The sequence below is a fragment of the Aureobasidium melanogenum genome (assembly GCF_000721775.1).
Source record: "Aureobasidium melanogenum CBS 110374 unplaced genomic scaffold scaffold_12, whole genome shotgun sequence".
In the NCBI taxonomy this organism is placed as follows: domain Eukaryota; kingdom Fungi; phylum Ascomycota; class Dothideomycetes; order Dothideales; family Saccotheciaceae; genus Aureobasidium; species Aureobasidium melanogenum.
In genome coordinates this window covers 488426-502827 of record NW_024470064.1, presented here as the reverse complement: position 1 = coordinate 502827, position 14402 = coordinate 488426, and the positions used below count along the sequence as shown (strand labels likewise).

Sequence of the window (14402 nt, the reverse complement as noted above, 5' to 3'; positions counted from 1 at the left end):
GAAGTAGTTATACGAATTCTACGTATCCAATTGCCAAGAATTGGGAACTGCATGTTTTGGTGCAGAGGGAAGTGGAATTGGTGGTTAACAATGCATCCTTTCACGTGGGTGAAAAGAGGCTGGAAGCACGAGCTCGCATGATGTGCATGCGAAACCTCGTGATTGGATGATTGTTCAAATGTCAATGAGAGAATGGCTATGCCATAGCTACATGCTGGAATCTATTTGCAGAGACATTATTCCGGAGGTCAAAGAGGTATGCAAAGGTATAGTTCCATCTCGGATGGCAGAACATGGGTTATGATCATGATCTGCTGTATCAAGAAGATAGATGAAAGCCAAGAGCAGAGGGAGATTGCTGTCTACACTTGTCTGTGCGTTCGCAGGGGACCCTGTTTGTCCTAGGCTTCCAGCCTCTCGGGAAGCGTACCGCGACCTGGGTGGACTCGAATCGTGTAAGAGGTAGGTAGGTAGGTGTTTTTGAAAGAGATGGACTGACAAGACAAGGTGGGTGTAAAGAGTATGAACATGTGATAATCACAATACGTTAGTGGATGACGAGTCTTGGACGACAACCGGTCACGTCTCCATCGTTGGAGCCTAGGTAGTCATTTAAAGGTCCCGGTCAAGGGTAGTACGAGGGCAGAGGGTTTATCAAATTTGGTTGTCTGCGGCCTTGCAGCACCAGCACTTTTGACTGTTTCGAAGTCTCCAACGTTTCAACCGTCATACATACAGTGCTACAGAGCCTCTTGGTGCGGGCTCGACTTCCACTTCTGCCTCTTTGGCCTGACCTACTTCTGCGATTGCGACTGCGACTGCAGAGTGGGCGCTGGGGAGATAGCACGAGCAGCTATTCATATCAGTGCATCCTGTTATTCCCTCGGTCCCTCCTTCCTTGCTTGCGCCCTTGCCGTTGCTCCTGCTCCCATGCATAGAGAGCCCAGCCGTCCCAAATCATGGACACTGAGGATGGCCACCAATTCATAAAGGTAAGTGCTTGCCCGCGCCCAAGAGATCGCTGGTCGCCGGCTCACGTATACATCCTCAGCAACTCGCCTATTTTGTGCGGACGCACGAAAAGGCTCTGGCCAACGCGCTGCAATTGCAGAGGCGCGGATCCCAAAATGTCACCTCTCCTGTCTCGACCGCCGCCATAAGCCCCCCCTCTACCGCTACTTCCGCATCGTCGTCCTCCTCTTCGGCCAGCACCTTCGCTGCCGCCCTGTCGCTCCCTTATCTCAGCTTCACCTCTCAGACAGTCAAGCCCGTCAAGTTGACCCTGACTCCGCACCACCTCTTCTACCTACTGTCCCGCTTTGAAGAACTGGGAATCAATGTTGGGCCCATGACCATCCGTCTCGAGAACATTCATAACGACGTCGCCCCTGGAAACTATGTCTCTTTTCTCTCAGCCCCCAAGTCACGCGGTCGCGCCTCAGATGCCGATTCTGTCCGATCTTCTTCAAGTGTACGGAGTGTCATGTCGACCATGTCGACCATGTGGTCACACTTCAACCTCAGCGGACAGTCGAACAAGGAGGAGAAGCAAAAGGCAGCTGAGTTGGAAGATCTGAAATACCTGTACTCGGCATTCACCAAGATACCCTGTCTGCGGCTTTCCCCCGACCATCGCTCCAAATTGATCGCTGGTTATGAAGAGTTTCCCTTTGACACCGCCGTCCCGCTGTTCGCATTTAAAAATGTGAGCGCTCTGGAGATATGTGACCTGGACTTCCGTCAACTCTTTGGCTGGGACCGAATGGCCGAGCAATTACGCAGTCTCACTGTCAAGCGTGCTAGCATCGAGGATCTGGCTGATTTGACTATCAACATTATCTTGGACGATATGGACAAGCGTCGTCGAAGGTCATCAAAAGCACCTATACCCTCATCTCCAGCTGTGGTATGGCCGTCAGCGAACAACAGCGTCAGACATGCGGCTGAGTTGGCATCTGCGTCGGTGCCCAATTCGCCAATGGCTGAGGGAAGACGATCATCCATTGGTAGTCCTCAACCTTCGGCTGTGAATATGACACGGACTGCATCCTCCGACGGCAAAAAGACCCCTCGTCTGAGGCAGAGAAGTATCTCACCATCGAGACCTGTCAGCTCGCGACACAACTCCTCCTATGGCCATGGACATCAACCACGAAGCGGTACGCCAAAATTCAGGCGCGAATCTGGTAGCTCAGGCTCAAGTGTTCATTCAAGCACGCCACGAAACAGTACATCTAACCTCCTAGCATTGGGCATTGTCCCTGCGTCTAAGTGGCGCTTCTTGCGTCACCTCAGTCTTGCTGAGAACGGCTTGACATTCATCACAACCCATAGTCTTGCTCCGCTAGCCCAGACATTGCATTCACTCGACCTCTCATCAAACCTCTTTACCGAGATCCCTGAGAGTCTTGCCTCATTGACCAACTTGAGAGCTCTGAATCTTTCCAACTGCATGATCGACAGCTTGCACTCTCTTCTTCGTAACCCGCTTCCCGCCATAACTACCCTCAATCTCAGATCCAATCGGCTTGCCTCACTTGCCGGAATCGAACGCCTATTTTCTCTCGAACGTGTGGATCTGCGCGACAACAAGTTGACAGATCCTACGGAGCTTGCAAGACTTACAAGGATGCCTGAGATGCAAGACATCTATGTTGCGAAAAATCCCTTCACTCGCACACACTCAAATTACAGAATCACAATTTTCAATCTTTTCCGGGCAACACCGGGTTATACTGAGGATGTCAAAATCGACTCAAGCAGTCCGTCGTACAGCGAGCGGAGGCAGCTGGTTGATCGCGCGCCTGAACCACCGCCAGCGCCCATGCCACCTCCAGTGCCTGAGGATGAGCGATCAGACGATGCGTTGAACATGCCTGATGTTGGCGAAAGATCACGACATGCAGCGGCAGACTACGCTCAAGGATCAACAAGATCAATTGGCGATTACTCGACTGCATCGCAAAGAAGAAAGAAGGGAACTCGAAGGAGGATTGTTGAGCTATCACACGAGATGGGCTCTGAGCAATCTGGCCAGAATGATGCACCGCCTTCACCACGCGCAGTAATCAAAACGCCAGCATCACCAGAAGAGCAACGGTTTGTACGAGCGACGTCGTCACCGCCTCGGTTGCCGCCGTTGGATACTGGATCATCGAGCATGTCGATAGAAGGATTTACAACATCTATTGAAGAAGATGAAGATATCGGCATCAACAGCGATGCGTATCGACAGAAGATTGAGACATTGAAGAGCGACCTCGGCAATGGCTGGTTGACAGCATTGAGCGAAGACGCGAGCAAGAGCTCAGAAAGAGAATACAATGCTAGGCCGTCAATGGGAGGTCAACGAGCAGACAGTCGAGAAGTGACAGTTGGAGGTAGGAGGCTGGGATGAAGGAATGTCACGACGATTAGAGAGATGTGACATGTTTTCTGGAGGCGTTTTGTTGCTGTTGTATAGCGAATGATGGATTTCTGGACGTGGCCCATTTGGATGACATGATGGGCACGGACACAGGCATAGCGATGGCGTAAAGGAACAGGTTGATACCTCATGGAAGAATGACTATTTTATTGTTATGATGTTTACAGAGACGGCTCATGGCCACGTGATGGGTTTTTGTCACGAGGTGCGGGCACTCAACATTGAGACGAACAGTAGATGCAAGATAGCTATTGAGAGAAGTAGGTCGAATAGGTTGTAGCAGGCTATAGAAGAATGGATAGCTGTAACCAAGACAAAAGACGCGCAAGATTAAAGTGGGCACTGACTGGGCGGAATTGTTTTTTTGGCAGTTGCAAGACTGGCTGAAGCACGGCCTCATGCTGGCGGGTGGGCTTGGGCTTGGATTCAACTTCTCCCTGCCGCAGAACGCTGGGACTTCTCTTGCCTGTCTACCCATCAAACACGCAACCACTCAAGTGCTGTCACTGTCACGACCTCCAACAACCACATAAAGGTATGTCCACTGTTCCTTCCGCCTGCCAGCGCCTTGTTCGGCAGCACGCGCTGTCCGCCCGCCGTGGTCATGTCGCAGTCTGCCTGTGCGAGCGCTCCTTCCTCCCCCGTCTCATCCTCATCCTCACACTATCCAACACCTCGCTGACCATCGTGCCTACAATCAGCTGCGCTGAACACGCTTCCATTTAGCAATTTCTCTTGCAATTTTTGACGCTCGATAATCCCCGTCGCGCTCCTCCTCCGGCCAAAGCGCTCTAAATCGGCGTGTTTCCACCACCTACCTGGTTCACCACCAAACATCTTCCCGCGCCCTCCTCGACTCCTCTCCGGCATCAACTCTTTGTCGCCCGTTGCTTCACGTGTTTCGTCACCCCGACACGACCAGACTCTCAGCTCGTCTCCGCACCGGTCAACATCAGGGCTCCATACACAACCTTTGTTGCACCCGAGGTCACCTCCAACTACATCTGTGCCACACGTGTAGCCTCATCTACCAGCAAAGCATCGGAACATCAATTGAGCGCGAACAAGGGCCCCGGCGCTCGGCGAGAGACTTTTAGTTTTCCCCTCCTTCTTTCTGTAGAGCTTTCGTAATGGCGGACCAACAAGACGTCGATCTCGACTCCATCATCGACAGACTGCTCGAGGTCCGTGGCAGCAGACCCGGCAAGCAGGTCCAACTTCTCGAGACCGAGATCCGCTACCTCTGCACCAGAGCTCGCGAGATTTTCATTTCCCAGCCCATCCTCCTCGAACTTGAGGCTCCTATCAAGGTAGCTAACCTTTCTGACTTGTTCTGCCTTTCCTTTCTGACCCTTCTAGATTTGCGGTGACATTCACGGCCAATACTACGACCTTCTGCGTCTTTTCGAATACGGCGGTTTCCCTCCTGAGGCCAACTACCTCTTCCTTGGTGACTACGTCGACCGCGGCAAGCAGTCGCTCGAGACCATCTGCCTGCTTCTTGCCTACAAGATCAAGTACCCCGAGAACTTCTTCATCCTCCGCGGTAACCACGAGTGCGCCTCGATCAACCGCATCTACGGTTTCTACGATGAGTGCAAGAGAAGATACAACATCAAGCTGTGGAAGACATTCACCGACTGCTTCAACTGCCTGCCCATCGCCGCCATCATTGACGAGAAGATCTTCACCATGCACGGTGGTTTGAGTCCTGACCTCAACTCAATGGAGCAGATCAGACGTGTCATGCGCCCTACTGATGTATGTCTACAAGCCTTGTAATTGCAGAACTCTTACTGACTGGCTTCCTTCAGATTCCCGATTGCGGTCTCCTTTGCGATCTTCTGTGGTCCGACCCCGACAAGGATATCACCGGATGGAGCGAGAACGACCGTGGTGTATCTTTCACCTTTGGTCCCGATGTCGTATCGCGTTTCCTGCAAAAGCATGACATGGACCTCATCTGCCGTGCTCACCAAGTCGTCGAAGATGGTTACGAGTTCTTCTCAAAACGCCAGCTCGTCACCTTGTTCAGTGCCCCCAACTACTGTGGAGAGTTCGATAACGCTGGTGCCATGATGAGTGTTGACGAGAGCTTGCTGTGCTCGTTCCAGATTCTCAAGCCAGCAGAGAAGAAGCAGAAGTACGCATTCTCCGACCATCCTTTCCATATTATTGCATCCTAAATACTGACTTGATCTCGTACAGCAGGTTCGGTCGCAGATAGTGGAACATTGACGAGAAAAGGCCATTCTGTCCACTAGCAACACATTACATACAGCGCGGTTATCTTTGCATTCACTCTCCTCTACGCTTCACCGGATTCTCGCCTTTTTATGTCGTGTCATGGTGATGGTTGCTCTTTGTGCAGTTCTAAGGCCAGCCGTGATTAAATGGACAATCCGAGAAGAGAAAGATGAGCCAAAAGGGAGAGAGAAAGATGAAGGAGTCTTTGAGAAAGGAAAGCGATGATACCAGGGTCCCTCAGCCCAAGAGGCTTACTTCTTGCCGTCTACCGCCGTAAGCTAGCTCCTCTAATCAGGGCCACGACAGTTCTAGAGCCGAGTGGTTTTTCAGGAGCAAAACAAGACGGTTTGTTATGATAGTGGGGTGGAGAGAAAAGGGACCCTTCTTTTTTGGAATGACCCTCTGGTTCATTGCTTTTTGTTTTTCTTGTTGCTGTTGCTACTACTCATACGCGCTCTCCCGTCGTTTTTTTGTTATCTTGAATGTCATGGGGTTTTTTTCCTTTTTTTTTCTACTTGTGATTGCTCTACTGACCGACGGTCTCGTTCTTGGGTCTCTTTGAAAGAGATGATGCCTAGATTGTGTGTGCGGTGTGTTGACGGCATCAAGACTGCACTTTGTGAAGGTGTGATAGTAGAAAACATGTTCGAAGTAAGTTTATGGTTCGGCACAACAGGTAAGTACTCGACCATTGTGGGCACGAGAGATGACTTTCCTGTTGTTCGTTTCTCAGTGGAAGATGCAAGGGTTTGTCCACTTTGAAGCTTTGGTCACTGTTTTTGAGAGGATCTATCAGTGAATATGCATTGGGTGTTTTTTGATTATTGGTATCATGCAGAAGACACGCTTTTTTCTGATCTACTCCCAGCCATAAATGCACTCTCACAAACGCCAGGTACGCCAGATCCTTCCAAAGATGCTTAGCAAAACCATAACGACAACAGAAAAAAGAAGAAAAAACGACTATTGCTCGGTCTGCAAGACCATCTTTTCTCTCTCGCTCCTTCTCTTTGTCTCTCCCTTTCTGCTGTGCTTCCTCTCGTTTTCCTCTCTGCGCTTGATGGCTTTGAGTTCTTCGCCCTTGATCTCTGAGGCCTTTTTGACTTGCTTGGGCAAGTGTCTGTGACGGTGGATCCTTCTGATCTCAGGCATGTGCTTGTATCTCTCCACCAGTGCTCTATCGTATTCAAGCTGTTGACGCTGTCGTGCACTCTTGACGCCTTGTCGTTCAGAAGCGCGGGCACGCCATAAACGGATATTGCCATCGTCACTGCCCGAGAGAATGTAATTGTTATCTGGCGTCCACGCGGCGGAGAAGACGCGTTGCATGCGTTTTGTGTGGTACACGTCTCTACTGTGGCCTTCATTGCGTTTCCAAAGTCTGACACTGCGGTCGTAGGATGCAGACACCAGTTCCTCGCCTGTGGGTGAGAATTCGGCGTCCATTACTGCAGCCACATGGTCTTTTAGGACGTTCAAGGCGCGTTTTAGATTGCGCATGTCGAAGATGTAGATGTTGTGGTCTTCGTTTGCGACGGCGAGGTTGAAGGCTTCCATGGGATTCCAGGAGATGGCGTTGGAAGCGAGAGTCAAGATGGATTTGTGCAGAGGGGAAGAAGTGCGCATGTCGTAGAAGATGAGGGAGCGGTCGGTGGCTGTAGAAGCAAGGATGGAGGTTTCGGTCTGGTTGAACTTGAGAGCGGTAATAGTGTCGATGCTGTTAGGCCATTGTAGCGTCTGCAGGGGTGCAGAGTTTGGTCGGTTTAAATCGTAAATGCTGATCACTGACGAAGAAGCCGCAATAGCGGGTTCAGTACGGTGTTTAGAAACGGAGGTGAAAGCGGCAGGACCCAGATATGTCGACAGCGGAGCAGCATTGTTGGCTTGGTTGTAAGGGTCGTACATCTTGATACTTCTGTCACTGCCGCAAGACAGCAACTTCTTGTCGTGTGTCCAGCACATGCCCTTGACAATGTTTTCGTGTGCCTGTGCCTGCCAGATCTCTTCTCTTGTCGTCAAGTCCCAGACCTTGACTACACCGTCACCACTGCCCGAGGCAAATCGCTCGAGTGAGTTGGGGTCCTTGGCCATGGTGTATACTCCGTCGACGTGACCGCGGCCAAGCTGGGCCAGGAAGGGCTGGGCAAACATACGGTCCATCTTTGTCGCATTTAGGGCTCTGGTGTACTCGCGTGCTCGTTCAAAGGGGTGTAGTGCTGGATCCAGGTTGCGAGTCTGGCGCTGCACCGAGGTGCCTGGCGTCTGCTGCTGCGACGCAGTGCGAGTGAGGGCCTTGATTTTCTACGGGTCGCATGTCAGTCTGGATTTTCATGACGAACAGAACTCTGCGCATGTCCTTGCAACATCAAAGCAGAAGAAATCACATACCATGATGAAGGCTGCACTGTCGAGTTCATCAGTCGCCGAATCTTCAATGTTCCAAAAAAGTTATCGCCGCTGCAAGTCTACTCCGCATTCTTGGCACCTTCACATGTTTGACAGGGTCACAGTTTAACTTGGAATTTCGTGCTTATCATTAGTTATTGGCTTGTGGTTATGTAATTCTGTCTGCCTTAGTAGCCGCCATCGAGGTCGCTAGACTCGGTCGATGTTTCGCGGATGAATCGTTCCCACTCATCTTCAGAATCACACAGGTCGATAGGGCTGCTCTCTGGTCCTTCTTCAACCTTGCTTCTTGCTTTCTCTGCTTTGAAGCGCTTGACTACCTCGTATCCCAATGCTCCCGTCTTCCATGCAGTGCCACAATGGCCACACTCAATTGTGTCAGCTCTTGGACTGACCGTCGCCAATCTTCCACAGCGGAAGCATTCGATATCAGCTCGCTCATTTCTGCCTGGAATGCGCCGTGATAGCCACTTCTCTGGTGGATAATATTCATCTGAAGGAGGAATAAATCCACAATCCAGACTACATGGATCTGCCTGGATGCCCAATTTACGGGTCTGCTTGTTGCGTCGTCGATAGGACCTGAGTACTTTGTCCTGAAATTTCTGAGCTTTCTCCCTGCATTCGACTGCCTTGTCGTCTGCGCAATGAGGTCCCTTGTAGTTTGGACCCTGGACTACTTGCTGAAATGGCATCGTTCCTGCTGGTTTGATCTCCAGTGCTTGAGTGTCCAGCATCTTTTGACAGTCCCATAGTATTGGTGCAGGTTCTTCTTCCATGGGCGCCTTCTCAACGCTGAACTTTGCTGTAGTTCTCCTGTCAAACTTGGCTCCATCGTTACCAACAGAGAGCAGATTCAATCTGGCTGCATCTTCTCCTACCAACAGATGAGCAAAGTCTGGGCTGAATGCGCCTGACATGACAGCCGAGTTGAGCTGCACCACGTCGCGCACACGCTTGTCCGAAGCGGTGCGGTATGGATCCCAGCAAGCCACTACTCCGTCAGACGAACCAGTGTACAGGCGGTCTCGTTCAGAGCCCCAAGACAAGAAACGAATGCCTGTATCGACTTCCCACCTCTTCTTTTCGTGGGGCATGACGGCTAACGACTCTCCGTGCTTAAGCGTGTTCAGAGGCGATTGACCGTGTTTTGCAAAGCGGACATCCCAGATGTAGACTCTGCCCTCTGTGCTACCCACAGCAATGAGGTTGTTGTCGTGTGGAGAATAAACAACGTCGTTGATGTCCCACGCCGGGCAGTCAAGCTCCATGGTATGGTGAGCACGAGTCTGCTGCGGAGAGTAAAGGCGGACAATCGAATGGATGCCATGGCCAACGTGGCTCACTGGTCTGCTTGCCACTGCGAAGATGGATGAGTTACCTCCTGGATTTGGGTTCCAGGCAAGATCGAAAACATTCCTATTTGGCGCATCCGTTTCAATGCGCTGCTTGGTATTGATGTCCCATAGAGCAACCTCTCCCTCCTTGTCCCTGTGGTCATCTTCGATGTAGAAGATTTCGGCTTCCCTCGAGAATCCTGCAAGTAGGTAATTCTGGTGAACATGCGCCGAACCCCACTTGAGGGCGGACGGAGTCTTCTTAGCCTGCATGGTTCCCGAGAAGCAGATAGGCTCCGACAATGCGTCGTTGTTATGCGAAAAAACTTGAATCGAACGAGGGCCAGCAGAAGCACAGCCAGTAGCGATCAATCCACTATTGCTTACCGAAAGGAAGTCTACAGATGCTGGATGCTCGATCCTGTGAACTAGTGTAGTCTTTGAACCATCGACTCTATACTTGTGTAGATGTCGGTCGATGCCAGCAGAGTACATATATCTACTGTCTGGACTGAAAGCGACCATCTGTACTGTGGAGAAGAGTTCTTTCCGGCGTCCATCTGGCAGCGTGTGCTGTATTGTATGGTCCGGCAGCTCTTTTACATTTTGGGATGCAAGACTCCCCACAACGAGGTTACGAGGCTTATTGTAATCGATAGATTGCGCATCCGTAACAGCTACGGCACCTGCGGCAAAAGACTTGCCATCTGGCGACCATGCGATGGTTGAAACATCACCGGAGGCGTTATCCATGTAGGCTTGGGCTCCCATGCTGCCGTATACGAAATCTCGGACGCCTGCTTGGAACTTCCTCGGCCATTCTCGACCGCCAGCAGAGCCAAGTTCTCGATGTCGAACGAGAGAGCTCAGAGGTCGTACACTTCGTCTGCGGCAAGCCGAGTGATCTGCAGGTTCTGTAGGTTCGGCGCTATTTTCTTGATCTGCTACAGAGTCCACTGATTCCGTTTGAGCATGATTACGCCGAAGCTTTCTCGTTGGATGGAGCATTTCTGTCCTGTTGGTTCTTGTCGGTGGATGAGCTGTAGTGACTGGTGTATTAGCATCCTTCAACACCCTGGAGTACCTCGTTTGCATAGAATGCCACTTTCTTCCAGGAAAGAAAGGCTCAAATTCTTTCCAAGAAATTCTGGCGACTTCTTTCAGATGCACAATCAGAGCATCTTCCTCTGGGGTGAAAGGCTGTCCGTAGTTGTTGCTGAACGGTGGTATTTTCGAGATGTCTGCTGGGAAGGTGTATGCTGCTGGCCGTGTGTTGATCTCTACAGACTCCACGACTTCGTCTTGAGATGTGCTGTCTGCTCTGACTGAAGAGGAACGAGTGCGTCGAAGACGCTTCACTGGCTCTTCATCATCTGAATCCTCTGCAACTTTTCTCTTTTCGAGCCTTGGTGAGTTGTGGCTCGGAGGAGCACTTTCAAGGGATTTTGAACAGTCAGCAGCAGTCACGAGCTCGTCCTCACTTGAGGAATCGATCTCAATGACGCGAGGCTCATGTACAACAGGTAGAGGTTGTTTTGCAGGCGATAGCACCCGATCAGTCGAAGATGGCGGCATCTGTGGACTTGAGCGTGCAGCCATCGGCTCTTTGCGTGGCTGTGGCACTGCTGTTTTGAGTGAGGTGTTCACGGATGAAGATGACTGCATGGCAGGAATTTCTGAGGAAGGCACGATGCGTGACGGCACATCTCTTGATTGTGATGAGATTTCTTGAGGGTGGCCTCCAGTCTTTGTAATACCGTTCGAAGTATTCTGGAACAAAGCTCTGGAAGGCATGTTCAACGGTGGTGCGTCGAGTCGTGCGATGAATCTCGGTGCTGATGTAGACAAGGGTTGTGACTGTTTCACGGGCTCTTTGAACTGCGTAGGGTGCGAGGCAGCGGGCCCCATCGGACTTTTGGCAGTATTTGGCGGTGGCACATACTGTCGAATAACCTGGGTAGGTGGTGTTGGTGTTGGCAAAGGCTTTGCTGTGTGTGGCCTTGAAGAAGGTACTAATTGTTTTGCGCCAGGTGGAAGAGTCGGTCTCGTTGGCGCTGTCGAAGGTGTGGATCCACCAGACTTAGAGATGGCAGCCAGAAAGGCATTCGTCGCGGGATTCGCAATTGAGACAGGACTGTTGTAACGTGCTTGCGTTGGAATGGAAGGTAGCGGTGGCCGATGTGCGCTAAAGACTGTTGCATGTGGCCGAATGATTTCTGGTCGTGTAGGTGCTGGCTGCTTCGATGCTCGAGTGACTTTTGGTTGTGTGGGCAGTGGTTGGGCAGCCTGCTTGTGATCATTCGATGGTAACATAGGATGCGGTTTTTGGGCGGTGGGCCGGATTGTCGAAAGGTGGTGACCAGCATTAGACCTCAGAATGTTGGATGCGTCCTCGTCGGGCCTTTGCTTGCGCATTTCCCACAGGACTTCGATCTCATCGTCACTATCAGGCGTAATAAACCGCGAATCTGGTACATGCTGGACATGTCGTATTCTCTGGGATTCAAGCGGCGGTGGGCTGTCGTCGTTGCTGAGGTCGACCGTCACGCGACCTCGTCGGGACATCGTGAACGGGTCTGCGTTTGTGATAGTCGTTCCACATCGCCGTGGCAGGGAAGATATATGTCAACTCGCTCCCTTGCAAGAATAAGTGAATGTCGGGCGTTGGTTGTGGATTGCCAGAAGACGCGTTGTGGAGAGATATGACGCGCACGCGATTCACTTTATTTTATCCATGTCTCATTTGATACATTGAGAGAATAAGAAGGAAGCATCAAAGTATGCAGTTGGATCTTATATAGTCCTTCGTTCCATGTCCGGGTATCACTAGAATGCGTTCCTTCTCCCTTCACCTGTTCATTATTTTTTGCGTTGTCGCAAAGAGTACTACGACTTCACTTTACTTCACTACCCTATCGCAGGTCTGAAGCACCACCAAGGCTGGGTCTCCATATGGAAACTAATTTAGCCTGGTGTCTGGTGTGCTCACTGCTAGCCCCTCTCTGTTGTTCAGTGTTCAGACCTTTTTCCTCCCAGTCTTGTCACTTGCTTCGCATCGACCTGACTCAAGTCACAAACGAAGTTCCGAAAACTCTTCCAGCGACACGGGAGCCAACCATCCATAATCTCGTTGATAGGTTCGTAACTTCATGAACTCATGCCGGTAGCTTTTCCAAGTCTTCTCTTGAGCGAGTCGATCGTTTCTTGTGTTGTATGGCCCTTCTCCTTTTCGTCGCGGTTGATGCGAACAACGGCTGCAGATGCTCCAATGAACAAGGCAAAGGCTGGGTCGAGGTTCCTGTCGGATCCCATCAGTCACCCGTTTCGCATTGTGCATCCATGGCGGGTCACTACTGACTTTGAGATGATGTAGGCGTAGCGAGGGGCGGCCATGGCGGATCGTTTCTCTCGATGTATCCGGGAACTATGTCAAAGGACCACGGATGGTAGGTTATCGAACGATCAGTTTCGTACTTGCTTGCAAGGCTTGTAGACGCAGTTGTTGAACTTGTCGCGCTGGACTCGGAAGTTCTGCAAGCCGCGGCTACTTTTGGCTTCGGGAACGGCCCGTTTGAGCTGTCTGCTGATGACGCGCTAAGTCACGAAGCCGGAGATAAGCCCAGATAAGGCAGGGCCTCAATATCACCCTGATGGCCATCCGCCAGGTCCCATGTTGATGGTCTGCCTATTCTCGGACGTCGTCTGGTTCGATCAAAACAAAACAAGAGAGTCCACTTCTATGAACGGTCTTTCTCTCACAAGTATTGGCACGCTTCAGGCAGAGATGAACAGATCAGTTTACAAGGGGTTTCATTCAAAGCATGTGCATCTAAGCAGCTAAACGGAGGACGAGGCGCTGAGCGGTTGTGGTTCTTGACGAGCTCTGTCGACGTGACGAGCTACTAGTTCGTCCTGCTTGTTCCGTCCCTGTACTTGCATTCCTCCCTCAAATCATCCTTCCCCGTCGTGAGATTCCCAAAGACTCCGAAACTCCTGGTGATCCATGTAAGGATATCGTCGTGGCATTATGATAAGATGATAGAGTCGAGTGTAGTTCAAACGGCCTCGCCGAAGGTGTTCTCGCCCGAGTAACTGTGCAAAGTGTAAGCTCTTTGTCTTGTGAATATTGACATCGAGTCACATACGTGATGTAGAGGAAACCGTCCTCATCCTTGTGCTCTTCGTAGATACTGCTCATGAGGGCGGCGGTTGGGGGCAAGACCTCGTCGACGAAGATGAAGATGGCCTTCTCAGGCGAAAGCTTAATGCGCTTGCGGATCACGTAGACAAACTGTCCAACGGTGAGGTCGCTGGGGACCAGGTACTTCTTCTTGTCGATGGTGGCGATGTCCGACTTCTCGACCTTCTCGCAGATGACCTGTGTTGCCACGACGTCAGTATGAAGTCCCCAGCGACGCGACGGATTTGGCATAAGGGCTTACAGGAATACGGTCCGTGTACTTCTGGCGAATGCGCTCGGCCTCGGCCTGTAGGGTGTCAGTATCGCGTAATTCTCGGGGTGGTGATGCTGGCAGAAGAACGCACCTTGCGCTTCTCGAAGCTGTGATGGCGTGTTAGCGGTGACGTTCCTTGACCGCCTTGGTGTCAGGCAACGACTTACGGGTGCTCGTCCTTGAACTTGGATCTCATTCTGGCGATTTGGGATGGAGTGTTTGTGGTGGAGATGTAGCTGACGAAGGTTGTTGAAGGGACGTGGTGATAGCTAGGATGCAAAGGTGTTGGTCGGTAGATGAAGAAGGGAAGGAGGAGGGTAGTCAGGCGCAGGCTGCGATGACCAATGAATCGGATGCGGGGTGGAGCACAGACGAAATGAACGGTCGGTCACAAGCGTCAAGCTCCGTGTCTTATCTCCAACACAAAGACACCGCCCAAAGTGAAAGGATCGAGAATGACTCAATAGACGCATCAGTGAGGACAAAGGCACGTGTGAACATGTATTGTGCAAGATGATGGAAGGAGAAAAT

The 14402-nt window shown here is 51.3% G+C and overlaps 6 protein-coding genes across 6 annotated transcripts; 2 read left to right on the top strand and 4 right to left on the bottom strand.

Moving 5' to 3' along the window:
- Window positions 1-959: 959 nt before the first annotated feature.
- M437DRAFT_50347 (uncharacterized protein) lies at window positions 960-3397 on the top strand (the record flags this gene model as incomplete). Its single annotated transcript, XM_041021992.1, has 3 exons — window positions 960-992; window positions 1052-2026; window positions 2066-3397. 3 exons carry the CDS (start codon window positions 960-962, stop codon window positions 3395-3397), a joined length of 2340 nt encoding a protein of 779 aa, XP_040879278.1.
- A 1160-nt stretch (window positions 3398-4557) lies between these two features.
- M437DRAFT_75885 (pp1, catalytic subunit of type 1 serine/threonine protein phosphatase) lies at window positions 4558-5654 on the top strand (the record flags this gene model as incomplete). The annotated part of the gene is made up of 4 exons (XM_041026506.1): window positions 4558-4737; window positions 4787-5188; window positions 5242-5570; window positions 5636-5654. The coding sequence occupies 4 exons, from the start codon at window positions 4558-4560 to the stop codon at window positions 5652-5654; spliced, it is 930 nt and encodes a 309-aa protein (XP_040879277.1).
- A 983-nt stretch (window positions 5655-6637) lies between these two features.
- On the bottom strand, window positions 6638-8065 carry M437DRAFT_75884 (U3 small nucleolar RNA associated protein; the record flags this gene model as incomplete). The annotated part of the gene is made up of 2 exons (XM_041026505.1): window positions 6638-7975; window positions 8063-8065. The coding sequence occupies 2 exons, from the start codon at window positions 8063-8065 to the stop codon at window positions 6638-6640; spliced, it is 1341 nt and encodes a 446-aa protein (XP_040879276.1).
- Window positions 8066-8247: 182 nt separating this feature from the next.
- Window positions 8248-11982, bottom strand: M437DRAFT_75883 (WD40 repeat-like protein; the record flags this gene model as incomplete). Its single annotated transcript, XM_041026504.1, has 6 exons — window positions 8248-10704; window positions 10744-10893; window positions 10936-11144; window positions 11175-11329; window positions 11360-11400; window positions 11431-11982. The coding sequence occupies 6 exons, from the start codon at window positions 11980-11982 to the stop codon at window positions 8248-8250; spliced, it is 3564 nt and encodes a 1187-aa protein (XP_040879275.1).
- A 582-nt stretch (window positions 11983-12564) lies between these two features.
- Window positions 12565-12810, bottom strand: M437DRAFT_75882 (uncharacterized protein; the record flags this gene model as incomplete). Its single annotated transcript, XM_041026503.1, has 2 exons — window positions 12565-12715; window positions 12776-12810. 2 exons carry the CDS (start codon window positions 12808-12810, stop codon window positions 12565-12567), a joined length of 186 nt encoding a protein of 61 aa, XP_040879274.1.
- Window positions 12811-13472: 662 nt separating this feature from the next.
- Window positions 13473-14067, bottom strand: M437DRAFT_50017 (light chain 3; the record flags this gene model as incomplete). Its single annotated transcript, XM_041021932.1, has 5 exons — window positions 13473-13509; window positions 13563-13795; window positions 13860-13904; window positions 13963-13978; window positions 14039-14067. The coding sequence occupies 5 exons, from the start codon at window positions 14065-14067 to the stop codon at window positions 13473-13475; spliced, it is 360 nt and encodes a 119-aa protein (XP_040879273.1).
- Between the last annotated feature and the right edge of the window lie 335 nt (window positions 14068-14402).